We start from the raw sequence: 23,556 nt of genomic DNA on the forward strand, positions 1-23,556 counted from the left end.
TTCCTATGAAAAATTTGTCTTCTTTTTCGAATAATTAAGAAACTAATTGGTAAATATTTTTGTCTGAAAATGTCGAACAAAGACGAAAAAGAGCTAACCACATGATTGCTGTTTTATTTTTATAGGACAAAAAGAAGTAAGTACAGAAAGTTCCATTCACCGTCTTTTGACGAATGCAGCTCGGCCGTATCTTCGGCGAAAGAGTATTTTGAGCCGCTTCAAGTCTTTGTCGTCTCCTTTGAGTTTGTAGAGCGTTTGTGGGGAGTTTCTGCTGTTTGATTTCTTGTTGAAGCTGTCGATATTGTTTCGAAGACGGTTGAAGCCTATCGAATCGGCGAAGGCAAAAGAAGCGAAGACAAGGAAGAGAAAGTTCATTTTTCTTGTTTTTCGGCGAGTTTGAATGAAACTGTCTTCGCTGATTGCTTTTTACTGAGTTGGTTATGGGTTCTTATGCAACATGATTATGATGGGAGGAGTGCTCTAGTGCCAACGTTACGTTTTTAATCTGATAACTAAATGTGTACGGCAACACTCAACTATACCCTACACTGGAGACTCGTCACCGGTTCATATCCACTATATAATCAGTTTCAAGCGTAAAAAAAATCAGGAAAGATGTTTTTTTGTTATAGAAAAGGCTTATGGAAAGGGCCATATTAGATTGGGATCCTCGGTAAGCATATTATGAAGCGTCTTTTTTTAACGTCTTTTTTTAACAGTTCTTTCGACTTCAAGTCAAAGTAGTATAACACTGTTTTCTGAAAATGAAGCAAAAGTTTTCAATTAGTTTCTGGAAAATAATAATCATTGCTTTCTTCTTTTATATTGCACATTCATTTACTGATGAAGACTTTGAAGATTAGGGTCATTTTTGTACAGGGAGAGCTTTTAAACGATGAATTCGTCCTCGTTGATTTCATTTGCGGCTGTAGAAACATGACTTGGAGCGATTTGAACTTGTTTTAATTCTTTGATGAGAGTTTGAACCTTAAAAATAACTGTTTCTCTGTTTAAAAAAAAAAATTATTGTAAAACTCATATTCTTGAAAGAATATATTGTTTGTTAGAAGAGTTTGACATAACATCAGTAAGTCCTTACCTGCTCCTCCAAAACACCATATTTCTTGACGAGCAGAGCAGTTTCCGCCGCGAGAGCACGTGCCTCAGCACTTATTGCACTGAGTGGAATATCGCTTTGCTGTTTTCGTAAAGCGGAGAGTAATTTATTCGAGAGTCGCTGGACGCGGAAGACTTCCTCGCGCACAGAAAGCACTGGTAGCAGCTCAAAGATACCACGCCGAGCAATGAAAGAACGTTCGCTTGAGGAAGACCGTCGTAGCGTCTTGATCAAATTGTTAGCACCTTATTACAAAAGACAAAGTTTCCCTGCTGAATACCTATCTTGTGATCACGAATAAGTTTGTTTTAATTGGCGATTAGTCCCAAGCCATTTACAACAATATTCATTCAATAAAAAACGGGCTTGGAAAGATGATTGATCGCTCAGCAATCATTCGAGAAAAGATAGATTACACCCTTATATATGTAACGAGGAGTAACAATATTAATTCCTAGCTAAGTACTATATCTAAGTACCTGATCGGTTAGCATCGAACGAATCGCCGACTTGAGGTGAATTTTGTTTTGAACTCCACTTCGTAGATTCGCATTTTCCGTTTTTAGCTAAGAAATCATTCACAAAGAAAATTGAAGAAGCACTTACTTTTTGTAGCTCATCCTGAAGAGGTTGCAAGTCTGTCAAGTCCGGATTACTGAGTCTCTTCAATCGATCGTTTTCGATTTCAAGCTCTTTGACCGTAGATTGCTAAAATACCAATTATAAAGATTGGTTTTTCCTAAAATTGCTCACCAAAACGAGCATTTCTTCTTCTAAAAATTCTGTATCTGTAGTTTGCAAGTAATCGAGTTTTGTTTTCAAATCTTCGTTGTCCTGTTCTAGTTGCCGGAGCTGGGAGATGAGGATCGGTTCTTCTGAAGTAGAGGATCGTGATTGTTGATAGAAAAGCAGCTTGTCTTTTAGGTCCTTGTTGAGCTTGTTCATTTCTTGCAGTGATTCCTTGAGAACTTCTATTTCAGCCTGAAGATGACATTAAAACGCATTCAAATTTTTCCATTAGGAAATGAAATTGTTATTTTACAATGAGCTTAATATACTGTTTCCATTACCTGAAGCAATCCATTAGCCTTATCGGTTTCGGATCGATATTCGGGAGCAATAAGGCTCTCCTCGCGGTCCGGACTAACCGAGCGCCCGTGTAAACTCAAATGATCGAGTTGATTCAATAATCGCTTGTTGTCTTCCTTCAGTGCTCGTTCGTTTGTCCGCAACTGCAAAATCTGTAGATAGAGCTCACGGTTTTCTTCTTGATCAGCTCTTGCGCGCATTTCCAGCCGCTCGACTTCATTCTGTAAATTAAGATGGGCTTCTACATCTACACTCGATTGTTCGTCCAGTTTTTGCGCCTTTAGCAACCTTAATTAAGAAAGATAAGGCTCTTATTTTCCCGATCCAGAAGTTAATTGACTGCAATAAAGATTGGATCAGAAAGCGTACTGCAGCCAAATCAATACTTAATGGTGATGAAATCGACATTATATACCTATATTCCAATATTTTGACGTATCTGGACAGCTCGGACAGCTGGCGTTGCTGTTGTTCGTCCTTGGTCACCGCAGTCTGATCGTCTTCCTCGAATTTGTCATAAAGCTCGCTTATCTCACCGCGGAGGCACTAGTAGAAAGAGTAACGATTGGAGTTTCAAGCTTTACTACTTTTGTCTCTTTGTGAAGACTTTCTGCAAGGGTATTCAACGTTTTGATCGCTTCAGCAAGCGCAATTTGACTTGGGCATGGTTTTGGCGGGACACGCGGTTTTCTTCCTAACGAGCCGGAAGCATATTCCATGTTATGGCGACGAGGGCTGCCCGACCCGGTGTAGCCGCCCATATTGACCCGGTTTTTCAGCGAGGTGATCAGATGGCAGCTTTTGTCGGAGAGAGCGGAGGCCGAGTGCTCAGCTGTTCGCAGATACCCTCTTCTAGGATCATCCTTGCCATCAAATGAGCTTAGCCGGCGGCGTAATTCTACATCGGGGTGATTTTTTATTTGGAGAAGCCTAATTATCAGTGTTTTTTGGTCATCATTAGAATTCGAATCTTAAGGAAAGCTTTATCAAAATAATTCATTAAAAATTTCATCCCTTAGCTACCCATTGGCGGAGATCCTCTTCGCATCCACAGGAGCTTGCCGGAGCAGACGATGGGGATGAGACAGCTCCGTCTGTCCACATTTTCAAGCCCTGATCGAACTTTATTCGGTGCTTCTCACTATCGACAGGAATCACTAGACTCTTTAGGGAAGTGTTTATCTGTCTTTTTTCGTCGAAAATCGACAGTTTGTAATCTGACGATACAATACAAAAGGCTCTCATTGAGAGAAAAGGCTTTGAGAAAGGGAAAGGAAAGCATTACCCGTCCGTTATGCTTCACGGGCTCTACGCTTAATCATAGCTAAGCTCGCCTTTTTAGTACTTTTGATTTAGATGCTTCCTAAAGTTTATGCCTAGGCACTTTATTGTAATTTTATCACTTTGACGCATCATGACCAGACTTGAGAATTTGAATTATATGACCCGAGCTCATCGTTTAAAATTAAGTGAAGAAAGAACCGTTCCTTCCGTCTGGTTTCAATGCTTCTTGAGCGATTGGGCACACGCTTCGGTCGCGCTGACTTGGGCGGCCGTTCATCCCTTCTTCCGATCGGCTTGTTTGGCGAAGGAGAGCGACAACGCGTTGTTCGTCTGTCTTTTTCGGGTGCACGATCTCTATTGATTCCGCAAATCTATCAGGTCGCGTAACTATCATACCACGCATTGGTAATGCGGCGTTACTAATGATTTTTATTCAAATATATTTTGACAAGATGCACCGAGAATATACTCTAGAATATGTACAAATATATAAATGCAAAAACCTTTCTACTAAAATACTTGGTTTCAAAATCGATATTTTTCAAAGAATCCTATTTGATCTTGAATTCATTCTCAGATTTATCTGTCTCAAAAGGTCCGGCATAACCCGTCAAGGAATTATCCGTTTTCCATAAAATGATTTCTCTTTGCCTTCTTAGTGCGAATCATTGCGCCCGTCCCAAAACTTCTTCTGAATTCGTCACTTCTGTTCATTGCAGGCATGAGCTCGTTTGCGAACTCGCCCTTATTCGTTGAGTAAAATAAAGCACAGCTCTGTTGCTCTAGTTTCAAGATCAAAAGTTTGCGACTGCCATTGGACTTTTGCCATCTTCATATTCTGGCTTTTTTCTTTGGTGCAGCCAGGGCAAAGAATAATGAAGATTTATGATCCTCAGCACTCTCCGGGGAGTTCGACAGATGGTCGGCTGACATCCTTTATCGATTCGCTTCCGGACCTGCGCCCTATCAAAGACAAAAGGCGACAAATCGACTGCCTCCAATTAATTCAATTTTCCGAGTGGCATTTTTTACCGGAAGCTTTTAGACAGCCGTGATTGTTGATTTTTTTTCTCTAATCTTGAAACCTCCCTGGATCGGCATTTTCGGTGGTTGAAGGTCTCTCAAGTGCATTTCTCTATCTTCCTCTTCGTCTTGCTCAATTTTGAACGTGGCGAATATCGACGAGTCCTTTGGTCTCTTATTTCCCGTCCCACGGGACATAATTATTCCTACTGGTTTCTTTGTATCCGTCTTCGTTTGTATGTAACTGCAGAAATAATCCAGTTAGCAGAATCGCGCAAAACTGGTAAAATGGTTGGCCGATGTACTCTAGCTTTGATATACTATACTATATTCGCTCAATTGGCGATTTGCGAAGACATGGGGCTGGAGGAGGAGCGCCCCGGCCGAAATCGATTCTTCATTCGACGACATTTTGCAAAAAGGGTTGGGAGAAGAGGCTCAGTTTTAGCGAGGGACAGTTTAATTATTTAATAGTGAACATCACTACACCGCCGCACACGCGGCATGTCATCGAATAAAATCTATATTAACAAACGAAATTTTATTTCACATTATCTACAAAAGAAATAATTAATTCTTTATCATTTATGACTTCTAGGTGCTTCTTTAGTTAATTCTTCAAAACAAACTCTTGAATTTGAGTAACCTATTGCAAATTTATTTATACAGTCAAATTGAAGAAAATCAAGTTCGGCAGTGTTCAAGGTCGGAATTATACAATCTGGATTTGAGGGTCGTCGGGTGGCATTATCAAATTTGGCCACTGGTATTGGAAAATAAATTATTTCATGTCACTTGAAAAGGACATATCGTCGACTTCTTCCAACACATTGTTCATCGGATCTATCAATGGAGCCATTATGGAGGAGTAATTGGCGCGAAGCCTTCACTGGGGATTCAAGCCATGCAGTCGATAGGAGGTAAATCGTTGGCAAAATCGTCTGGTAGCAGCCATACGAAGGACTTATTGCAGGCCAAAAGAACGGAAGCTTCTCGTTGAAGTCGACCCTGTTAAATTGCCAAATAGCAAAGAAAGAAAAGAGAGCAATAAATACTGAAGTATTCACAACGCCAATACTTATTTCCTGGTCAGAGTCATGTAACAGAATACCGGTTCTGTATATCAGGGACGCGATTACACAAATTAATAAAACAAGCCAAGCTGCATTGAGAATTAACGTCAATCCACGGCTGGGAAGCCAAATTGAATAGGAGTCCAGATGAAGAAGATGCTCAAGCATCCGTAAAACGACCTTGATCAATCAACTAATTATTTCAACAAACTTAAAATCCACTCACCGTATAAACTCCTAAACACGCGACGAAAGATATCACGAAGTTCGGCGGGATTTTTGATTGACCCGAGTCTTGAGTCGTGAAGAACCAATACAACAAAGTCAAACTAAGCACTGGTTCTAAAGCTGAACGCAACTAAATAGTAAAGCGAACTTCATAAAATCAATAGGCTACGGAAAGAACCGTCCCTGAAGAAAGATATCTGAAGCTAAATGAGGGCTCAATCACGATCAATTTATAAGCATTGATCCCGAAACGGGACAGTATCTTTAGAGTAAGAAGCGTTTGAGCCCTGCCAATTCATCAATAAGCTCTAGCGATTCCCATTTTAGGAGAAAGAAGAGAGGAAATAAGGGATCCTAGAAAAACGTTCAAAATAAGAATTAAGAATCCCAGAAGGCTTTTGATAAAACGATTTATAAAAGATCAATTATAAAAACAATTTGAACGAGTCCTGATAAAGTAGCAGCGTTATAAACAGAGCCAGTACCCATTTGTGAGCGGCGCTTCTTTGACTTGGCTCAAGCCTCTTCAGTGAGGCAAGAAAGATAATTGTTGCCAAAAAAGTGGCCAACAGGCAGCCGAACCGCAACCAAATCAAGGTTTGCGTGAACTTTGGGTTGACGGTCGAGAAAGCAAGAGTTACGTCCGATATGCTCAGGTTCTTGTCGCGGGCGGTCATGTTCATCTTCTGCAAAACTTCACGCTCCAGAAGCGAGCGCTTCGAGTACAACTGAATATTTTTACAATCGATAAGAGTTACTTCCTGCGGAGCTGAGTAATTTTGCTGGCAGTCCACGTTCCGAGAAGCTATCAAAGTATAATCGCGCTCGTGGGCAATAGCTCCTGTAACTGTATTTGTTTGAAGAAAGTTTAATGAAAAGTCAAGGTCGACGTTTTGATGCTCTTCAAGATTGTTGTTCGCCCTTGCTTAAATGAATTTTAACTTGCTTTAGTGGGGTGGGAGAATCTTACTGAGATTATCATAGACAAGAGTAGCGTGAGCGGAAGTCCATAGACGGAAGTTGAGAGGCGATAGAACGGGGGACTTCGTGATTACATCCTTGACTTCTGCTCAACTAACGTTTTTCATCAACGGAAAGAGCCTTCCAGCGCTTCACAGATGGCAAGTTCTGATGGTTTTTCTAGCATGGATGGCTAGTCACTTGACAAACCATGGCGCCATATGAAAGGATGTATGAACGGGTCTAGTAGACTTTGTCTATTTCCACTAAGTAAAGTCTTTCGGTCTCAAAGTAGAGCAGTTCCTGATTGAACAACAGAGATTGGCGGGAAGTTGAAATCCTGGATTGAGGGGCAACCACCAGCTCACCATAAACGGACGCGGCTGCCGCGATTACAGCAAAGCTTCCACAAACTGGCCACATTTGCTTTTTGTCAAAGGTCGCCGCGCGACTGGGGACCAGACTAAAGCGCATGTTTTTATTACGTGCTACTCAATGTTCAACGATATCACTAACGCCCGCCTGGTTAATCGAATAAACACCGGATTTTATTGTTCACGTCACTTTTGAGAAAGGCTCGCGCGGCTGAGCCAGCTAGCTCAGATTTCACTTCAGGTTGAGCAGGCTTGATCCCCTTAGCGAAAGAGCACTGTGCAACCTAATTCCTCCTTTTGAGACTCTTTAGTTCTCTAACAAGCAAATTAAATCATTGCGCAAAATTTAAGCGACGTAGTTCGCGCCAATTTTCGTGAGCTGTCTTAAAATAGCCCAAATTATCGAATGTGTTTGAAAGGAGCTCTAATCGAAAATGAGCTGACCTAAAACTGATTGAGCCTCAAAACTCTAGTCTGCTCTTCCTGAATTTAAGTTTGACAAATTCTGCTCCATAACTGCTCAAGAGCACTTAAAACTGACTTTCGTAAGAGTTCTGTCAAGTATTAATCAACTGAGGATGAAATCAAAGGAATAAGTCTCTTATTCAAAGCCCCAATAAAAACTGATTATGCCCGGTAATCCATTTTTCATCCTAGATATTTAGATCTGCCGATTTTGTAAGGTAGCAGCGCACATTAAGGGTAAACCACGTGAAAGCTTGGCAAAATTCTCAGGCAATGTTAAAAATGAGTCTAAGGCATTGGTGAGGCTGAAATTTATCCCCGAAGTGAACGTGTAGAAACTTACATGAAATCTGTTGCATTCGACTTTGATTTTCGAAAAAACTGATCAAGAACTCGTCCCAAGCAGATGAGGATTCCGACCAGTGTCGGAAGCAGCAGAAAGTTGTCGCAGATGCTCTCGGGGTCGGCAGACGTGTCGGACCAGTCCACATTATGGCCTGAACAAAATTGGCTCGCGTTATAAATATTAAAAAAAGCGAATAAATTTCGAAATCAATATAAAAATTGAATAAATTTTGTATCTATAATTCATCTTTGTACAAACTGTCCGATCTGCGCAATTCGTTGAAGAATCTTCTTATTTTCATAAAAATATGAATAAATATTTTCTCCTTTTACGGAGAAAGCTCTAGCCACGTGAAACTTTCTTTCTGGATCTCTCACCGCAAGGTCTATTTAGACAATGTGTTCGCCCAGCATGATTCTTATTACAAATTTCTAATGAAAGTTAGCTAGAATCCTTCTTGACCTTGTTAATGTTTCATTTAGAATACGTAATAAGCAAGTTTATTCGATAAGAATTATGTAAAAACCAAAAAGATAAGGCGCCTAATGATATGCCAGCTGTGGATTGAATCTTTGTTCAATGCATATTTTTTCATGAATAAACGTAATTTTCCGTTTAATTCTTGCTCGACTGGCGAAACAAATATTTTTCTAGGTAGTTAAACGTCTGATTTACTGTTTTTGACAACCGATAATAAATTCCTCTAAATATATTGAGCCGTTTTTTTTTATTAGATCGAAAGCGTCGTTGGCATAAGTACGATTATTTTATTGACCTAAATAATTTTAATCTCTATTTACGGCCTCACTTCTTGGGCGGTTCCTGTCAATCAAAGTCCGCATATAGCCATACTTCTTCAATATAGATTATTTAAAGCCCCCTATGAACATAAGTGCTCCACTCTTAAGAATTCAAGTTTTCATGCTTTGTATTTAGAATGTGGTTGAAATATTTATTCGTATTAAATTTGGCTTAACATTACTTACTCATTCAAAGTTACACTGAAGGTTTTCGTTTGCAGATCTCTTGTTGGGATTGATTTTTTTTATAAAAAGTTGGCTTTGAGTGACATTATTTTAGAAGCGAGGATCAGGCTCGATCGAGTGATTACTCATTGAACCACCGATTGTTGGAGGTTCACCGGAGAAACGCCACCACCTCCTCCGCTCGCGCGCCCTCACTTAGATCTACAAGCTACTTCTTTGCTTATGATTCTCACTACTAAGTACTGATCAGGCGTAAAAATCGTTGCATTGTAATGGTTTAGAAATGTCAGAATTCTCGTCGTAGATACCCTTATTGGTTTATTTATTTACAGAATAATATTCACGACTGAAAACAGTGACATCTGAGTTCACCAAGCGCTTCTTCCGCTTAAATTTATATGATTATTATTTAGAACCAAATTTTCATTTTCCGCTGGTTTCCCATTGACCCTTCTTCTATCATTTGGAGCCCAGCGACTTGATAATGTATCGTCTCCATTTCTGCCTAGAGTCGTCGTCGCTGGTGTCTCAACGACTGGTGCTTTCAGGTCGAGTCGAGAGCCTTCGTATTTGCCGTATTTCAAAGCCAGCTTCTCTTGTCGAGCAGGTTTCACTCGGACATTGTACGTTTTCCAAGCGAGTTTGATAAAATCTGCGATCAGCAACTATTTTTATTTTAATAAAAACTCAACTTTCAATTTAACATCAGCCGATGTTACGAAAAGTATTAAAATCCCTTCCAGAATCGAAAAAATGCTCATCGCAACCATGTACCGCAAGAAAATTGTTTTCTCCGTAGATCTCATGCTCCAGCAAGTGACAGGCTTGTTCTGACATGTAGTGAATGATGGATAGTGATAGTCATTTTCCTCGGGCACGGCGGAGTTGCGTGTTCGGCCGCATGAGTAGTGCATAGGCACCTTGAGTACTGACCACATCCAAAGCGAGCCATTGTCCTTGACGCTGAAGAATTTCTGGTCGTCGAAATCCTGCCCGTTATGCTGATATTGCTGACGCTTATTAATAAGCTGTTGAGGGATTCACCTCTGATCTATTCATAAAATACTAGCTTACTTTCAGTGCTAAAATCAACTATTTTTTAATATTAAAAATATTGGAGAATCCGTGAAAAAAGGAAGACAAGCTCTAAAATGATTTTAACGAAGAGTTGCGCCAGATGACAGCCGACAATTACTGCGTTCGTCTGACTTTCCTCGAGTTTTCCCTTCTGTATATTCATCCTCTTTTCTTGCCACTGCTTTTTCTCGTTTCGTTGTACGTATCGTTCTCGGTGATAATACTCACTTCGCGCTAATAAAATGTATCCGCCTGTGGATCGGAAAAAATGAACTTACCATTGGGATCTTTTGTGATTCTCATGTAAGCATTAGATTTGGAGGAGTTTTTCGTAGATTTTGTCTCACTGTGAATCGAGAAATTTGATTTGGTGAGCAAAAGCGCTTCACCGGTCTTTGGAGTTCCAAGTAAAGGAGTATTATCATTGATATCCTTGTTCAGCACCTCTTCTGCTTCCTTATCTTTATCTTCCAGGTCTTTTTTGTAGGCCTTTGCTTTCGCCATTTTTTCGCGCTCGTTTCGTTGGATCACGTACCAAACGACCGTCGGCAGCGTCAACAAAAACAGCTTCATCTGCATCAGCCTGTCCAGGGAAAACGGCACCATCTCGTTGTGGCATACTTCCTGGCATCCCTTTTCCTGCGAACTGCAACTGAGAAGGTATATTAGAGAAGAATCAGCAATAAAATCTAGTCCTTGATTTTTTCAACTTACTGGAAAAACTTTAATTCATCACCAAAAGCAGACGAGAAAGTGACAGTAGGAAATACTCTCAGCATAAAGAATACCACCACATAGATATATCCAATAGTTGTAGAATCTAAAAAGAGGCTTTCGACTGTCCTCTGTAAGTCGCCAAAATTTAGAACCATTTTTGTTTCTCTTTTTTTCTCTTCAAGTACAACTAGCGATCCTAGGACGTAGTAAAAACGGGCCGAGACAACAGAGCAAGAGAGCGAGCGCGCGTTTATTGAAACATAAAATAAATCAGAATTACGATTTGATTCATGGGAAATCCGCGACAAAGCTTTCAGGGCTTCACGACAATTGTGCCAAAAATCCAGAAGCCGCCACTCAAGATAGACGAATTTACTCAGATGTTGTAGATGGCAGCGCGGTAGCTTTCTTTTTCAGAGCGGGAAGTCTTAATTGTATTAAAACAATCGGTAAGTTGAACAAATAGAACTAAGAATCATCGCTTTTAACTGCATTTAATGCTGATTACATTATTATGTATGGCCAGAATTAACATACTTGCTGAATAGTGTGATCACGGAGATTCAATTGCGGGTCTTGTGTTGTCGGCAAATTAGGCTGCAGCTCAGCCGTGTCGCTTGAGCTGCCAAGGTCAGCGCGGGATTTGAGCACATATTGAGTGACCACGGCGGTCAGAGAGCCAAATAAAGCCGCCGACACTGCACAAACGGCGATCAAAGAGCCAGTATTAGCCGCGCTCACTTGTTGATCAGGCGCTAAGTCTTCTTTCATTTCGTAATCAGCCTCATCCACGACTACTTCAATGCGAGGTTTTTTCTGTTGATACGGAGCCAGTGAAAAGTGAGGCGAGATTTCAGTGAAATCTTTAATAAGCTCGAGGACTGATAATTGAGATACAAGAACTAATCACTTCGCGCTAAGCCTTCCTTCGTTCATGATAGTAACAGTGACAGAGCATTGCAGACTCTTATAGTCGCTCATGATCTTGGAATCGAAGCGAAACTCACTTCGAACACTGATTAATGAGTCTGCTGAAAACCAGGCTATGTTAACAACTGCGTCTTTGATCGCGAACTGCTTGAATTTGCATTTGAAGACAGTCTGTTCTTGGTTTTAGAGGCTACTCATTCGGTACTTATTGACAATAATTTACAGCCTATAAGTGGCTCATTCGTCATAATTAAAAACCGCGCCGGAAAAGAATCGGGACTGCGATCAACAACAACAACTGGCTCAAGTTTCACAAAATCTAGTCTTTTTCAGATTATCCAGAATATTGCGATTTTTAAAAAGTATTTTAAAATTTGGATATTCATTCCTGACGACAGCTGGCAAAGGATACTCGTCAATTTCCTCGTTGATTGCATTTCTTCCATTGCAGCTAACAACTGTTTCTCCAGAATTCCGATTCACGATGAACTTCTCCTTGTCAAAATCCGCGGCTGGGAAGCCATTTCCTCTGCAATAAATCCTCGCCGTTTGATCCGCAACAAGTGTAATCGTTTTGCCACTCATGTCTTCTCCGTTGTAAAATGCTTGGACTTGCGTGACTGCGTGGTAAATTCGTATTCCTCCGCTTTACAGTTACAATTATTTAAACTGAAGGAAGATAATCATATTTACTTTGTTGGGTAGCTTTTTGTATAACGGAGGACTTCAACTTCTTCGCCAAGGCCTGAAAAGTACTCGACGACGCAACGAAATCTGTGTTTGTCGAAATTTACAGTTAACCCGTGCTCTGGCATCAGCTGAATGAATCGATGAAAAATAGAATTTCTTCTAATTTTAAAAATTTACCTCTAACGCTATCGCATGGTAAAAGTTGTGATCGGAGCTTTTGATTTGCGGTGGGTTAGGGGAGTACGGGCCTGTCGTCGGTCTCAGTGTGGAAACTAGTTTACCGTCTTCGTCGAGCACTTCCCAGTAAATTTTAGGCACTGGTCTTGCGTAGCCAGATATACACATTGCTAGGCTACTTGAGCGGCCTTTTGCGAAATGCATATTCTGTGATTTGGCGAAAATTTCTGGAAAGCGTTGGTCTTCTTCTGGCGGGGAATAGAGGATGAGATAGACCTGCGACGAGAAGGACACTCTGAGAATCATCAGAATTAGATGGACTCAGCCTGTTACCTATCACCCCAAGCTTGACATCTGTATAAACCGATGTTTTCTGAAGTGGCGATCCCTTTCAAAATCAACTGCTTCTGAGCGCCTATTTCGAAAAATTCATTCAAACTTTGTGGCTTGTCTTCAATTGTCTGTATCTCGTTGATCCAGCTTCCATTTTGATAGTCCATTTGCGTAAAAACCCACTTGATCTTTGAGCCAAATATTATCCAGAAATTCTCGACCAGAATGTTTGAAGCGTTACCTTTGTGTCTGGATTATACAGAACATTCTTCGGAATCTGGCAGGGGATCTCTACATTTTGATCTCCTTCATTAACATAGATTCTGGTTCGCTGCGCACTGCAAATCGAAATTGAGAAAAATGCTAAAAAGCGATGCATTTAACATGTATGAAAATTCTGATGAGGGAAAATGCCTGAAAAATGACCGGTGATCGGTGATGGCAGTTTTACTTTATAGCCTCGTTGTTTGCTGAAAAGGTTAATTGCTGCTGCATGCTTTTTTATTGCAAAGATAGAAATACGGAGCGGACGAAGTTTTTCTAGCCGCACAAGATTAAATATTTGAGCAATTATGAAATGACCCATGAAATGACGCCTGGTTTCAATTTTCTCGCACTCAAGATTTGAGTAGAGTCAACGGATGAGTACCAAAGTCAGCAATTGAGAAAGGTTTTCTTAGTAAACTTGTGATGTTTTAGACAATCATCGTCACCGGAGGGAGCCGAGGCATAGGGGCGGCAATCGCGCGAAGCTTTGCAGCAAAAGGATGGAATATTGTCATACAAGGACGATCGAAGGAAAAACTTGCTGCTGTCACAAAAGAGTGCATTGAAGCTGGCGGAAACGCAGTTTCCATCGGTAAGCCACCATTTGAACCGTTTTTACTGACGATTGTCAAAGAACTCGATTTGTCCGAAACTGAGCGGGTCCATGAGATCGTTGATCTTGCGATAAACAAGTTTGGCCGACTCGATGTCCTTGTCAACAACGCGGGAACAATGAGACCAGGCGGACTCGAGAGTCAAACCTCCGCCGATTTCGATTTCGTCATGGCTGTAAATTGCAAGGCGCCAGTTTTTCTGATGAAGGCTGCAATCGAGCATTTGAAAGCTACAAAAGGAAATGTAGTCAACATCTCTTCTACCTCCTCTTTTACCCCTTTTCAAGGTTAGTTCTTTATTACTAGAGAACTCAGAATCTGGGTCTCGAATCCGTGGTGTTTTTTTGGAGCAGGGTTTGCTCTCGGGCGCCCGCGGCTCCGCGCCCCGGGGCAAGTGCGAAAAAAGCTCCACGAGGCTGGAGCAGGGCGGAGCTCCAGCGGCTGGAGCATGATCCGGCCGCCGGAGCAGCGGTGACAAAGAAGGCACAGCGCGGGCGTCCAAAAAGTGTTTGCGCGCAGCACTCAATCACGTGCATTTTCATCATGTTTTCATGATTGAAACAATTTATATTCAATATTTCATTGCCAGTATTTTTAAATTGTTATAATAACAATGTTATTAAAAATAAATAATGATAATTTTTCGTAACACTTTATTATCGAACTTACTAACTATCTAAATAAACTTTATTCAATAAAGTCAAATTATAATTTCCGCTTTATATAATCAATTTCTGATCTCAAAAAAAAATGAAATTTTTATGCGAACTAAGTGATGTTTAACTAATGATCACCTTCAAAAAAAACGAACTGCTCCTTTGTAAGATATTCAACTGATAATTTTCCTTTTATTCTAAAATAAAAATCTTTACACTTCCGGGAAGATGTTTGTGCAAATCACCCGGTTTTATTTGCATCGAATCTCTGACAGTAGGTCAGAGATTCACCCGCCGAGAAGTTGGTGCGCGCTAATGCTTTTTGGGCTTCCCGCCCAGCCACTGCCAGTGGCCCATTGGGCCCAAGCGCGCAAAGCATAAGCCCCTCACTTTCTTGCCCGTCACTTTTGCTGCTCCAGCGCGTGGAGCAGCCGGTTTTCTGCTCCGGGCGCGTGGAGTTTTTGGCGCCCAAGAGCACGCCGTGCTCCAACAAAACGCCACGTATTCGAGACCCAGCTCAGAATCATAAATTTAAATTTCTTTTATCAAAATTTTTCTTCTAGGAATTCTATCGTACAACATGTCGAAAGCAGCACTAGATCATTTTACCCGAACGATGGCTACAAACTTGATGACTTGCGGTGTGAAAGTCAACTCCATTAACCCGGCAACAGTGCGAACCGACATCCACTACTCCAAGGGCTACGACGATGCAAAAGTACAAGAGTACTACGATCATGTGACTGAAAAGCAACCTCTAGGTCGATTAGGAAATAAATCAGCGAGATTCAAATCTTTGTTTTAGGCGGAGTAATTGAGCCAGAGCAAATCGCTGAGGCTGTTCTAATGATCACCGACGACAAACTCGGAAGTCTTACTGGGCAAACGATTGTTATTGACGGTGGCCGCTCGCAGCACCCAGTCTAAGTGTTTGTATTCATTGATGAAAGTAATAAATCATATCCGGAGTTAGTCCTTTTCTTTGTTACCCCCGAAAGAGTCTTACCAAAAGCATGAATATCTCCAAATACTCAGAAATAACGGCCCAGATACCAAGAAGGATGTTCTCTTGCTTGACCGTCGTTGACCCTTGTTTTGCCGAGGAACTTGTTTTCAGATCTTATCGAAGCAAAAACGCAGGCATTAAACCTAGGCAACTGGATTCCCCGGATTCGTCCCGTTTCGCGATTTTCGATGCCCGATTTTGAAGAGGAGAAAGAAAAATTGTTGAGTTTTTATCGGGCCCCGAATGAGACAGAGTTTTTCATTTATTTGGGATACCTAATTCAGAGATATAATGGCACTTTACCTGGACATAGTAAGTTTCCTTGGCCGACCGAGCAAGTCTTTTTTTAGGAAGCATTTAATGAGATTTTAGATATTCCAAACAGCGTGGTCAGCTGTGGAAGCTTATGGGCAGGCATTATAGGGATGTTGGCGATGGGGATGGCAACCGATCCTTATAAAATTCTGAAATACGCGAAAAAGCCAATAGGTCCACTGATTGGGATGATTTGTCAATTTGCGATTATGCCGAGCATTGCTATTGTCTATCTAGCTGCAATTGATATCGGTACATACGAGGCGTTGGTTATCATGCTCTATTCTTGCTCCCCTGGTGGAGGGCTCAGGTAAGAGTAAAAAGGTAGACATTTCTATCAAAGTTTCAGCAATTTAATAACTTACTACATGGGTGGCGACTTGGATTTGTCAGTAACGATGACAATGCTGTCCTGTACCCTAGCGCTTGTCCTTACACCTGCCTGGATTCACGTGGTGACAAGAGTTGTTCATTCGGCAGATGAACTCAAAACCCCTTACGATGAGATTTGGAAAACAATCGCCGCTTTGGTTATTCCTGCATTAGTCGGTTCGTTTTTCAACTGGTTAGGACAGGTACAAATATCAAAATGAGAAGGTGGTTCATAAGAGCGTTTAGAAACGAAAATTCAGCGAGAAACTGCGAATTTTGACCAATGTCCTCGCAGGATCGGCGTTAGTAGGCCTTATAGCATCGTTGATCCTTGGCATTTTTAAATTCTATCTGACAGCGATCATAACACAGGTAGGAGCTTCTCTTCCTTGATTTTTACTTTTCTTTGTATTTTAGGCGCAGCTGATTTACACCGCTTTGGTGCCATTCGTCGGGTTCGCCATCGCAGTTGTTTTGAGCTTTGTGGTGGTTTCGATTTTGGAGATATTCGGATCGACTCCGAACATGCGGTCTTTGCAGCACTTGACGATCGGGGTTGAAACAGCCGTTCAAAGTGCAAGGATAGTTAATGTCATAACACTCGCTCTTTATAAAGGTGAGCTCTATCGATGTTTTTTGTTAAATGTTCTGTTTCAGACAAAATGTTTGAAAACGCTCAAACATTCTTCTTTCCACTACTCGGCTTCGGCTGGCAAATCGTCTTCGGTGGTCTTCTAGTGCTGATAATGAGAATACCCTACATACGAAGAATAATAACGAGAGAGAATATTGAAAAAACATCAGACTACGGACTGCAAAATATCACCTTTTCTGAATCTAAACAAAGCATACGAGAATAAATAAACTGCCACAGTTCAATAAATTCCCAAAACTACTCGCTTATTTTCGAAATTTCGCATCCTTCATAAAGGTCAATTCTTTTTGGTTCGGTCTTGTTTTCGAAGATGTTTTCACCGTTTTTTTTGTCGTATTTTTCAGACTCTGACGACCTTTCTTTATCTAATCTGATGCTTTGCAGCAGCGCGATCTATTTTCAGTTTCAGTCGGCTTTCGGAAAGCGCAGAGACCAGATACTTACGAGATTTTATCGAGGTAAAGAGTTGTTACTAAAAAATAAGAATCGAATTCAACCGAATTTTGACGGCTTTTAAGTTACCACCTATGAATAACCTATAAATAAAGCAGCTCCTATAGAGCAAGCTAAAAACCGTCCTTGTTGGCTGGTTTAGGTCGGCTTTTTAACGGGTCATAAGTTATGACTCAACAGAAAAACCGACCGAAGTTGACCACGAAAGACGGTGATCGGTGTCGACCCTAGTCTCCAACTCGACCAGAAATACTTCAGTAAACTTTTAATTAAGAAAGTCATAGTATCATGTTTAGTTTTATCATGATACTAATATAAGAGGCTTTTAGAAGAAAGAAAATATTTGTAAAAGTCTATTGAAGAGTATCTTGTCTTCAAAAAAGTAACCTGCGAAAAACCGGATTTTTGGTTGAGCGGTGCTGATTGGTTGGCGCGCGATTTAAGCGTTTGTCGAACGCCGTTCGATTGAAAGTGTTCTTTTGAAAATGGCGATTTGAAAAACGTTCATTCAGGAAAACGAGAGAATGAGTGACCAGGAGATCTTGAATAAGACGCCAGAAAACGACTTCCTCGCGGACTCATCTTTCGAATCGTCATGCTTCGATCCGAGTAAGTTTAAAAACTTATAATAAGTAATTTACTTTTTCTGTGAGATAATACCTAGAAAGCGTATTTTTATTAATGATTAAAAAATTTTGTTAACTTTATATTTATAGAAGTGACAAGCACAGACAATGTCCATCTGTACAGAGCGCGCAAAAAACCAGCCCGCCCAGCACTTGGGGAGTCGACAAATCTCGTGGAGAAAACGACGGAAGAGGGACTCGACGGGTTAAGTTTTGGAAGCACACAGCAACTCCCTGGCGATACTCTCCAGAAAACCTCTGATCTGACTGTGGAAAACTCAGGAAAGGCTTGCTCTCTCCATTTCTTTTCGGATATATTTTCAAAGTGTAGAAAATAGCCTATAATAAGATCTAAAAGAAAATTTTACTATCCGAGAACTTCCGCCGACTCCCGAACATCGAAGCTGTAACAGGTCCAGCACGCTTCGTCTCTCGCAGCTTCTTTCTGATTCAAAGCAGGACGAGCTCTCGAGAATACAGAGGTGCGCATCGAACGACACTCAGCCGCCGCTTGCCCGGAATCCTTTCGCAAGTGAAATTCCACGCGAGAACTTTGCTGATCTTGCTAAGAAACACAGTTCTACTTTAACGCATAGGCAAGAAAAGAAGTACATTCATGGCGATTTTCACGCATACCGTGACACGGACATGAAAGCTCCCTTCATCGACAGCTTCGATATGACGCCCATAAGAAAAGCAAAAGGCCACGTAGTACATGCGGGTGGAGATGTCTGGTCCAGCACATTGTCAAGTGAGGCAAGCCAGAAAACCCAGATTGAGTTAGATTCGAAGTACTTCCGTCCAACTGCATCGAAAGAAACCGAGTTGACAGGCATTTTCGGCGGCTTTGGACTCGCCACACAGTCCGGGGGCTCTTCCGACGAGTTAACACACTCACAACCAAAGCCTGATTTCGACATTGTTAACTCGCGAAGGACTAGTGAACAAGAAGAGCTTGGCTTTGACGATTCCGACTTTCTCTCGGGCGAAGAAGCGCTAAAAATGCTGGATGAACACGAGGCTGAGTTCGAGGAAGAGAACAGACTCCGGCTGGATTCGCATTTCGAAGCAAACGAGAACGCGAACCAGCAAGAGTTCAGCATACGATCAAACGACGGGAACATCTCCAAGTTCTTTGCCGCTGGAACCGGTGGCCTCGGCTTGGGCGAGGCGGAATCTCCGACGAAGAGCGCATTCAAAAAACCCAACGTCCCCATCGCCTACGGCGGCGCGTCTGAGACTGTTGTTATCGATAAGAGAAGGGACACTGTGAGCACTGTCAAGAGTTTAAATTTTTCTACGCTGGATTCGACTGCCGCTTTTGACAAGTACCATCATGGTTTGAAAGCGATGGAGTCAGACTCGAGCGATGAATCGTACCAGAAGATCCAGAAGCAACATGAAAAGCTGCGCGCAGATGAAACGCTCGGTTCGATACATGGATCGAACGATAGAAACGACCGATACTCGATCGGAAGTTTGAGCTCTGAGAACCTTGGTAAACTGCCGCGAAGTCAAAGTTCGCCCTCCAAAAGCTCGGATAGTACGAATCTCCATCTCGACTCAATCGATAGTATGGAAAATACGAACATCGACGAGCTCTGCAGAACGAAATGCGGCAGTTTTGTGACATTATGCAGCAAAGAAGGTGACCAAACACAAGTCGAAAGCACTGTCTTCCAGGAGAAAACTGCGTCTTCTACCTCATCGAAAGGAAGCCTTTTGACTAAACAGCGTAGGTCTTCGGTGAACACCCAAAACGCACGGACGACGAGGTTTGCTTCTCTTCCTGCCATCCCTAACTACGACTCGATTAGCTCCTTTCCACCACAGCCTCCTCCGATGGGACCTCATCAGTCAAATCCCCTCTTCAAAGAAACCAGCAGACCTTATTCTCCTGCGCCGCTTGTAGAAGTGTCTAACGAGGTCGACTTTGCGAATTTCGTATTCACGGGCGATTCGAAGACTGAAGTAATCCATGTTCGACCGCAGACAAATTGGGTCTCATGTCGCATTTGCATACGAAGTATTCTGCTCGATTCGAAGCCGATTTCGTTCGAGGAAAGTCCCTTCATTCTCCGTCAAGTCGAATTCAACCTCACGCATGGACAGCCTATTTTCGTTCCGATATCTTTCCGGCCAAAAATGCCAGGTCGCTACCTCTCGGTTCTTGAGCTGCGGTCTACTCCTGTTGGTCAATATCAGAACACCCAGGAAAATCCAAGTAGAATCAATCATCAGGAGCAAATATGTGCCGTCAACGTAATGGGATTGGCAGTGAAGCCCTGTATTAAAATCGACAATGGTTCGGGGGTGTATCGCTGGGAAGAAAACGGAAAGAACCGCATTGATTTGGAGAACACTTCGGACTTTAACATTCCGGTCATAGTCGAGATCGACTACGGATATGATCTCATTCTCGATGGAAGTCCAGTAAGCAATATCATCTTGCCAGCGCGAACTTCTGTCCCACTCCAGCTTGCTTCTAATGCCGCCGTGCCTCGTGTCGATTCCTCAAAATTAAAGGTTTATCTCGATGGGCGAGAAAAGACCGCCATAGAATTTTGCACAATCACGCGCCCGCCACCCGTCGTTCAACTCTCTGGGCCCGAAATCACTCCACGTTTCAACGTTCACAGCTTCTCAAGTTCAAACGAACAGATCACTATCCACAACTGCGGCGACTGTTCTGCAAATATTAATGCTATAATCGATGGACCTGTCGCGCAGAACATCCAAGTCAGTCCTGGGACGGCTTCGATCCCTGCAGATGGAGAACTAGTCTTCTCGCTGAAGATTGTTGGCGAAAGAAGGCTTGCGCGTTCGATGCACAGGCTGATTTTAGAGATATCGGGCACGGACGAGGAATTTGTGTGTCCCTTCGACGTGACAGTCCTCGATCAATTTGACCAGAGCAAAACATCGCGTCCAAAACAAGAACGTCAAAAAGCAGCTGCAAACACGTCCCGTCATCAGAAAACCTCCAGTTCTGTGAGCAGCGGAGCTCCCACCTCTCTTTCCTCAAATCGATCAATTTTATTGTGGCCTAAATTGGCGGCTGGTCAACCGGAATCCAAGTCAGTAACACTGCGGGGCCGTGGTGATTATGCCTTGAACTTGTCTGGATGTGGATACAAAGTGTTCATGAATGACAAACAAGTGCAGAGCGGGGAAATCCTCAAGTTCAGCTCAAAGAAAGACGTCCTCCTTCAAGTAAGATGCGAAGCCAGTAGTGATGATGACTTGATGAACTCGAAACTAAACCTGGTCTCCGTCGACGACTCATCCCTCAAGTCATGCATTCCACTCATTTCGCAAGTAGGAAATCCCGTAGTGACAGTCAATGGCGAAACGAATCTTTCAAAATTAACAATTCCCGTTACTTTTGGCAAAGGGTCGTCAATGCTTTTGAAAAATACTGGCACCGCGGAAGCGTTCGTTCACTTTCTGCAAACTAAGGTAACTCTTCTATTAACAAAACTCTTTATAGTAATCAAAATTTCCGTAGAACTCTGAGAAAGGCCTTGTTGATCCACAAGTGGTTAACCTGCGACAGGGCGAAGAGAAAACGATCGTTTTTACTTCTAGCAAAACGAGCGGCGATGACGAATTCATGATGTACTCTGGATCCGCGCGACTCAGAGAAATTATGGGAACGATACTGAACACTGAAAAAGGTAAAAATTTCCTAACGAAACCGTAAAAACGTATTCTTTCAGGGGCTGCTGCGTGGAAAAAAACACTTGGCAAGCTGAATTCTGCAAAAATAACTCGCTTGAATTTCGCCTTCGACCCGAAGTTTGAAGCCTTTGATGACCTGGGAATTCTGCCCGATAACTACGTCTCAGTGTTCAACACTTTCCTGCGTCATCTGACAGTCGACACCATCAAAATTAAATTCCAACCGGTGCCGAAGAAGACTCACACGCGAACATCTTCATTGGACTCTGTCCCGACTAAACACAGTGGACAAAACGAAAATCCGAGCCTTGTCGTCACTCCATCTTTACTTGACCTAAATCGAGGTAGCACTATTATTTTTAACTTTTGATTAATTGCTTTCTAAGAAAACGAGTTGTCTGTTATGGCATGTGGAATCTCGCAGCCAGTAATTATGAGCTGCAAATACGACGATTCGATGATGCGAGTAGCACCCACGCGCCTCGAGCTGAAGCCAGGAAAGAAAGAGAAGCTAATCGTAATTCCCCTGAACGACAACAATTGCTGGGTGCAATCGCTGCTTCTCCAGACTGACAAGGTCTCGCAATCAGTAGGCGTGCAACATCTTCGGGCCCCACGCAACGAGCTCGTCTTCTCCCAAAAGTAATACTACTGGAAATCATCTTGCATCTAGTTTTTTTAGTCTCGTGGACTTTGGTTCTGTCGACGGGAAGCTAGCAGTAAGCAGGAAGGTTTCCCTCACGAATAAGGATGAGGACACATGTTCTTGGTTCCTTATTCAGCAAGCAGGGGCAAGTCCTGAGGGTCGATTCTCTCTCACGCCTCGTGATGGCGAGCTCAAGCCGTAAGTCTTCGCCGTTTTACTTGACAGTAAGAGAATTTTCAGTGGTCAAAGCGTCGAGCTGACAATCAGGTTTGCCCCTCCGCGTGTTCCAGATACTTACGAACAAGACTGGCTGATCGAGTACCATAAGAAGGGCGAAGTGGGACTCGCCCGGACAATGCGACGAATAAGCTTGAAGACAAAGGCCGCCACGAAGCTGTTGAAGAGCTTTGAGCTAAAGCCAGCTGCAGCTATCTTCGATAATGTTACGCCTGACTCCGGAACGTGAGTTCATTACCGTTCCCCGTTGAATTTTACCTGAATTTCTTAGGAGGCGAATGGTTATTCAGTTGCAAAACAGAACCCATTCACCGATGAACATTACCGCCTCAGAGCCCGAGATGCCCTTCAGCGATAAGCAACGCTCGTTCACGCTCAAGGATGGTGATCAATCCTTACCCAGCAAATCTAGTTCAAATACGAATTTAAAACGCAAATTCATTACTTTTGGAAAGGAGAACACTCTGAATTCGGTTTCTCCGCCAAAGTTAATGAAATAGCCTACTGGTGGGAGAAAAAACTGACCCTTCAGTACTCTTCTTTCGCCAGCAGTTTAGAGTCGTTTTTCAAAAGGCTGTGATAAAAGTCATTACTTGATATGCCAGCCTTTTGAAAAGATTTTGATTATTTATTATTCGGTGTAGAAAGAGTTTGCTTGACTAGACTTTCAGGAGCTTTGAAAACTAATAGACATTCCATACTTTATTCATTCCACTTTTTTACGTACTTATCCGTCTCTCTAAGCTCTGAAGGTCTAGGGTAGTTCCCTATTGTCAATGTGCCTGCAGAGAATATTCACTGTTATTTGATTAGAATATTTTAAACATTGGTCGGTGATTGAGTGCTCTGCATGTGCTTTGAAAATAGCGAGTATTTTGTTTTGGGTGAATGCTTGATCTAGTTGTAGCCGCGTTATTACGTTGATTTTCCGATCTATTTGAATACGAGCAATCTTGAACCGCGCTTGTACGAGAGTGAGATCGCTTTCACCAACCAAGAAGGCCTCACACAATTTCTCAAACTACGGGCAGATCTATCGTAACTACGATATCTTCACTCTTCGTTTCCATTCCTGCACTTATACTGCCTATTTTACCCAGCCTTCGATTTTTAATAAAATAAAAACTATCATTCATCAAAACTCAAGAAAATACTCTGA

General features: G+C 42.1%; 5 protein-coding genes and 1 long non-coding RNA gene across 7 annotated transcripts; 3 read left to right on the forward strand and 3 right to left on the reverse strand.

Moving 5' to 3' along the window:
• Positions 1-677: 677 nt before the first annotated feature.
• LOC145707496 (uncharacterized) lies at positions 678-3,235 on the reverse strand. Its single transcript, XM_081785029.1, has 8 exons — positions 2,794-3,235; positions 2,622-2,752; positions 2,188-2,494; positions 1,871-2,098; positions 1,724-1,825; positions 1,597-1,683; positions 1,100-1,342; positions 678-987 (listed from the first exon to the last, which is right to left on the reverse strand). Exons 1-8 carry the CDS (start codon positions 2,965-2,967, stop codon positions 889-891), a joined length of 1,371 nt encoding a protein of 456 aa, XP_081641155.1. The 5' UTR covers positions 2,968-3,235; the 3' UTR covers positions 678-888.
• A 3,846-nt stretch (positions 3,236-7,081) lies between these two features.
• On the reverse strand, positions 7,082-9,053 carry LOC145709956 (uncharacterized). Its single transcript, XR_014134974.1, has 3 exons — positions 8,946-9,053; positions 7,957-8,110; positions 7,082-7,237 (listed from the first exon to the last, which is right to left on the reverse strand). It is a non-coding gene; the product is annotated as an uncharacterized LOC145709956 (long non-coding RNA).
• A 210-nt stretch (positions 9,054-9,263) lies between these two features.
• On the reverse strand, positions 9,264-11,599 carry LOC145707938 (gap junction beta-2 protein-like). Of its 2 annotated transcripts, XM_081785534.1 has the most exons (4): positions 11,277-11,599; positions 10,737-11,166; positions 10,301-10,674; positions 9,264-10,256 (listed from the first exon to the last, which is right to left on the reverse strand). In XM_081785534.1, exons 2-4 carry the CDS (start codon positions 10,892-10,894, stop codon positions 10,051-10,053), a joined length of 738 nt encoding a protein of 245 aa, XP_081641660.1. In that variant the 5' UTR covers positions 10,895-11,166; positions 11,277-11,599; the 3' UTR covers positions 9,264-10,050. The 2 variants fall into 2 exon arrangements, with proteins under 2 accessions (XP_081641660.1, XP_081641661.1); XM_081785535.1 differs by lacking the exons at positions 9,264-10,256; positions 10,301-10,674 and having other exon boundaries at positions 10,971-11,166.
• A 1,841-nt stretch (positions 11,600-13,440) lies between these two features.
• LOC145707527 (glucose 1-dehydrogenase 2-like) lies at positions 13,441-15,369 on the forward strand. Its single transcript, XM_081785066.1, has 5 exons — positions 13,441-13,522; positions 13,569-13,728; positions 13,771-14,037; positions 14,970-15,167; positions 15,212-15,369. Exons 1-5 carry the CDS (start codon positions 13,511-13,513, stop codon positions 15,331-15,333), a joined length of 759 nt encoding a protein of 252 aa, XP_081641192.1. The 5' UTR covers positions 13,441-13,510; the 3' UTR covers positions 15,334-15,369.
• Positions 15,370-15,555: 186 nt separating this feature from the next.
• On the forward strand, positions 15,556-16,984 carry LOC145706972 (ileal sodium/bile acid cotransporter-like). The gene is made up of 6 exons (XM_081784438.1): positions 15,556-15,724; positions 15,785-16,037; positions 16,077-16,302; positions 16,346-16,471; positions 16,517-16,715; positions 16,757-16,984. Exons 1-6 carry the CDS (start codon positions 15,601-15,603, stop codon positions 16,957-16,959), a joined length of 1,131 nt encoding a protein of 376 aa, XP_081640564.1. The 5' UTR covers positions 15,556-15,600; the 3' UTR covers positions 16,960-16,984.
• A 159-nt stretch (positions 16,985-17,143) lies between these two features.
• Positions 17,144-23,530, forward strand: LOC145706672 (uncharacterized). The gene is made up of 12 exons (XM_081784099.1): positions 17,144-17,212; positions 17,720-17,816; positions 17,924-18,113; positions 18,181-19,608; positions 19,651-21,292; positions 21,342-21,510; positions 21,553-21,858; positions 21,901-22,156; positions 22,197-22,358; positions 22,401-22,622; positions 22,669-22,775; positions 23,303-23,530. Exons 2-12 carry the CDS (start codon positions 17,732-17,734, stop codon positions 23,437-23,439), a joined length of 4,704 nt encoding a protein of 1,567 aa, XP_081640225.1. The 5' UTR covers positions 17,144-17,212; positions 17,720-17,731; the 3' UTR covers positions 23,440-23,530.
• Positions 23,531-23,556: the final 26 nt, after the last annotated feature.

The sequence above is a fragment of the Oikopleura dioica genome, chromosome XSR (genome assembly GCF_907165135.1).
Source record: "Oikopleura dioica chromosome XSR, OKI2018_I68_1.0, whole genome shotgun sequence".
In the NCBI taxonomy this organism is placed as follows: domain Eukaryota; kingdom Metazoa; phylum Chordata; class Appendicularia; order Copelata; family Oikopleuridae; genus Oikopleura; species Oikopleura dioica.

Coding starts and splice junctions, on each gene's coding strand:
- LOC145706672 (XM_081784099.1), top strand. CDS start 17,732: ATGAGTGACCAGGAGATCTTGAATAAGACGCCAGAAAACGACTTCCTC. Junction 21,511..21,552: donor GATACTGAACACTGAAAAAG/GTAAAAATTTCC, acceptor GTATTCTTTCAG/GGGCTGCTGCGTGGAAAAAA. Junction 22,359..22,400: donor CGTGATGGCGAGCTCAAGCC/GTAAGTCTTCGC, acceptor GAGAATTTTCAG/TGGTCAAAGCGTCGAGCTGA.
- LOC145707938 (XM_081785534.1), bottom strand. CDS start 10,894: ATGGTTCTAAATTTTGGCGACTTACAGAGGACAGTCGAAAGCCTCTTT. Junction 10,675..10,736: donor GATGAATTAAAGTTTTTCCA/GTAAGTTGAAAA, acceptor ATACCTTCTCAG/TTGCAGTTCGCAGGAAAAGG. Junction 10,257..10,300: donor AATCACAAAAGATCCCAATG/GTAAGTTCATTT, acceptor ACATTTTATTAG/CGCGAAGTGAGTATTATCAC.
- LOC145707527 (XM_081785066.1), top strand. Junction 14,038..14,969: donor CTCTTTTACCCCTTTTCAAG/GTTAGTTCTTTA, acceptor TTTTTCTTCTAG/GAATTCTATCGTACAACATG. Junction 15,168..15,211: donor GACTGAAAAGCAACCTCTAG/GTCGATTAGGAA, acceptor TCTTTGTTTTAG/GCGGAGTAATTGAGCCAGAG.
- LOC145707496 (XM_081785029.1), bottom strand. CDS start 2,967: ATGGGCGGCTACACCGGGTCGGGCAGCCCTCGTCGCCATAACATGGAA. Junction 2,495..2,621: donor GTCAAAATATTGGAATATAG/GTATATAATGTC, acceptor TTCTTAATTAAG/GTTGCTAAAGGCGCAAAAAC. Junction 988..1,099: donor ATGGTGTTTTGGAGGAGCAG/GTAAGGACTTAC, acceptor GTTATTTTTAAG/GTTCAAACTCTCATCAAAGA.
- LOC145706972 (XM_081784438.1), top strand. CDS start 15,601: ATGCCCGATTTTGAAGAGGAGAAAGAAAAATTGTTGAGTTTTTATCGG. Junction 16,038..16,076: donor TCCCCTGGTGGAGGGCTCAG/GTAAGAGTAAAA, acceptor TCAAAGTTTCAG/CAATTTAATAACTTACTACA. Junction 16,716..16,756: donor AACACTCGCTCTTTATAAAG/GTGAGCTCTATC, acceptor GTTCTGTTTCAG/ACAAAATGTTTGAAAACGCT.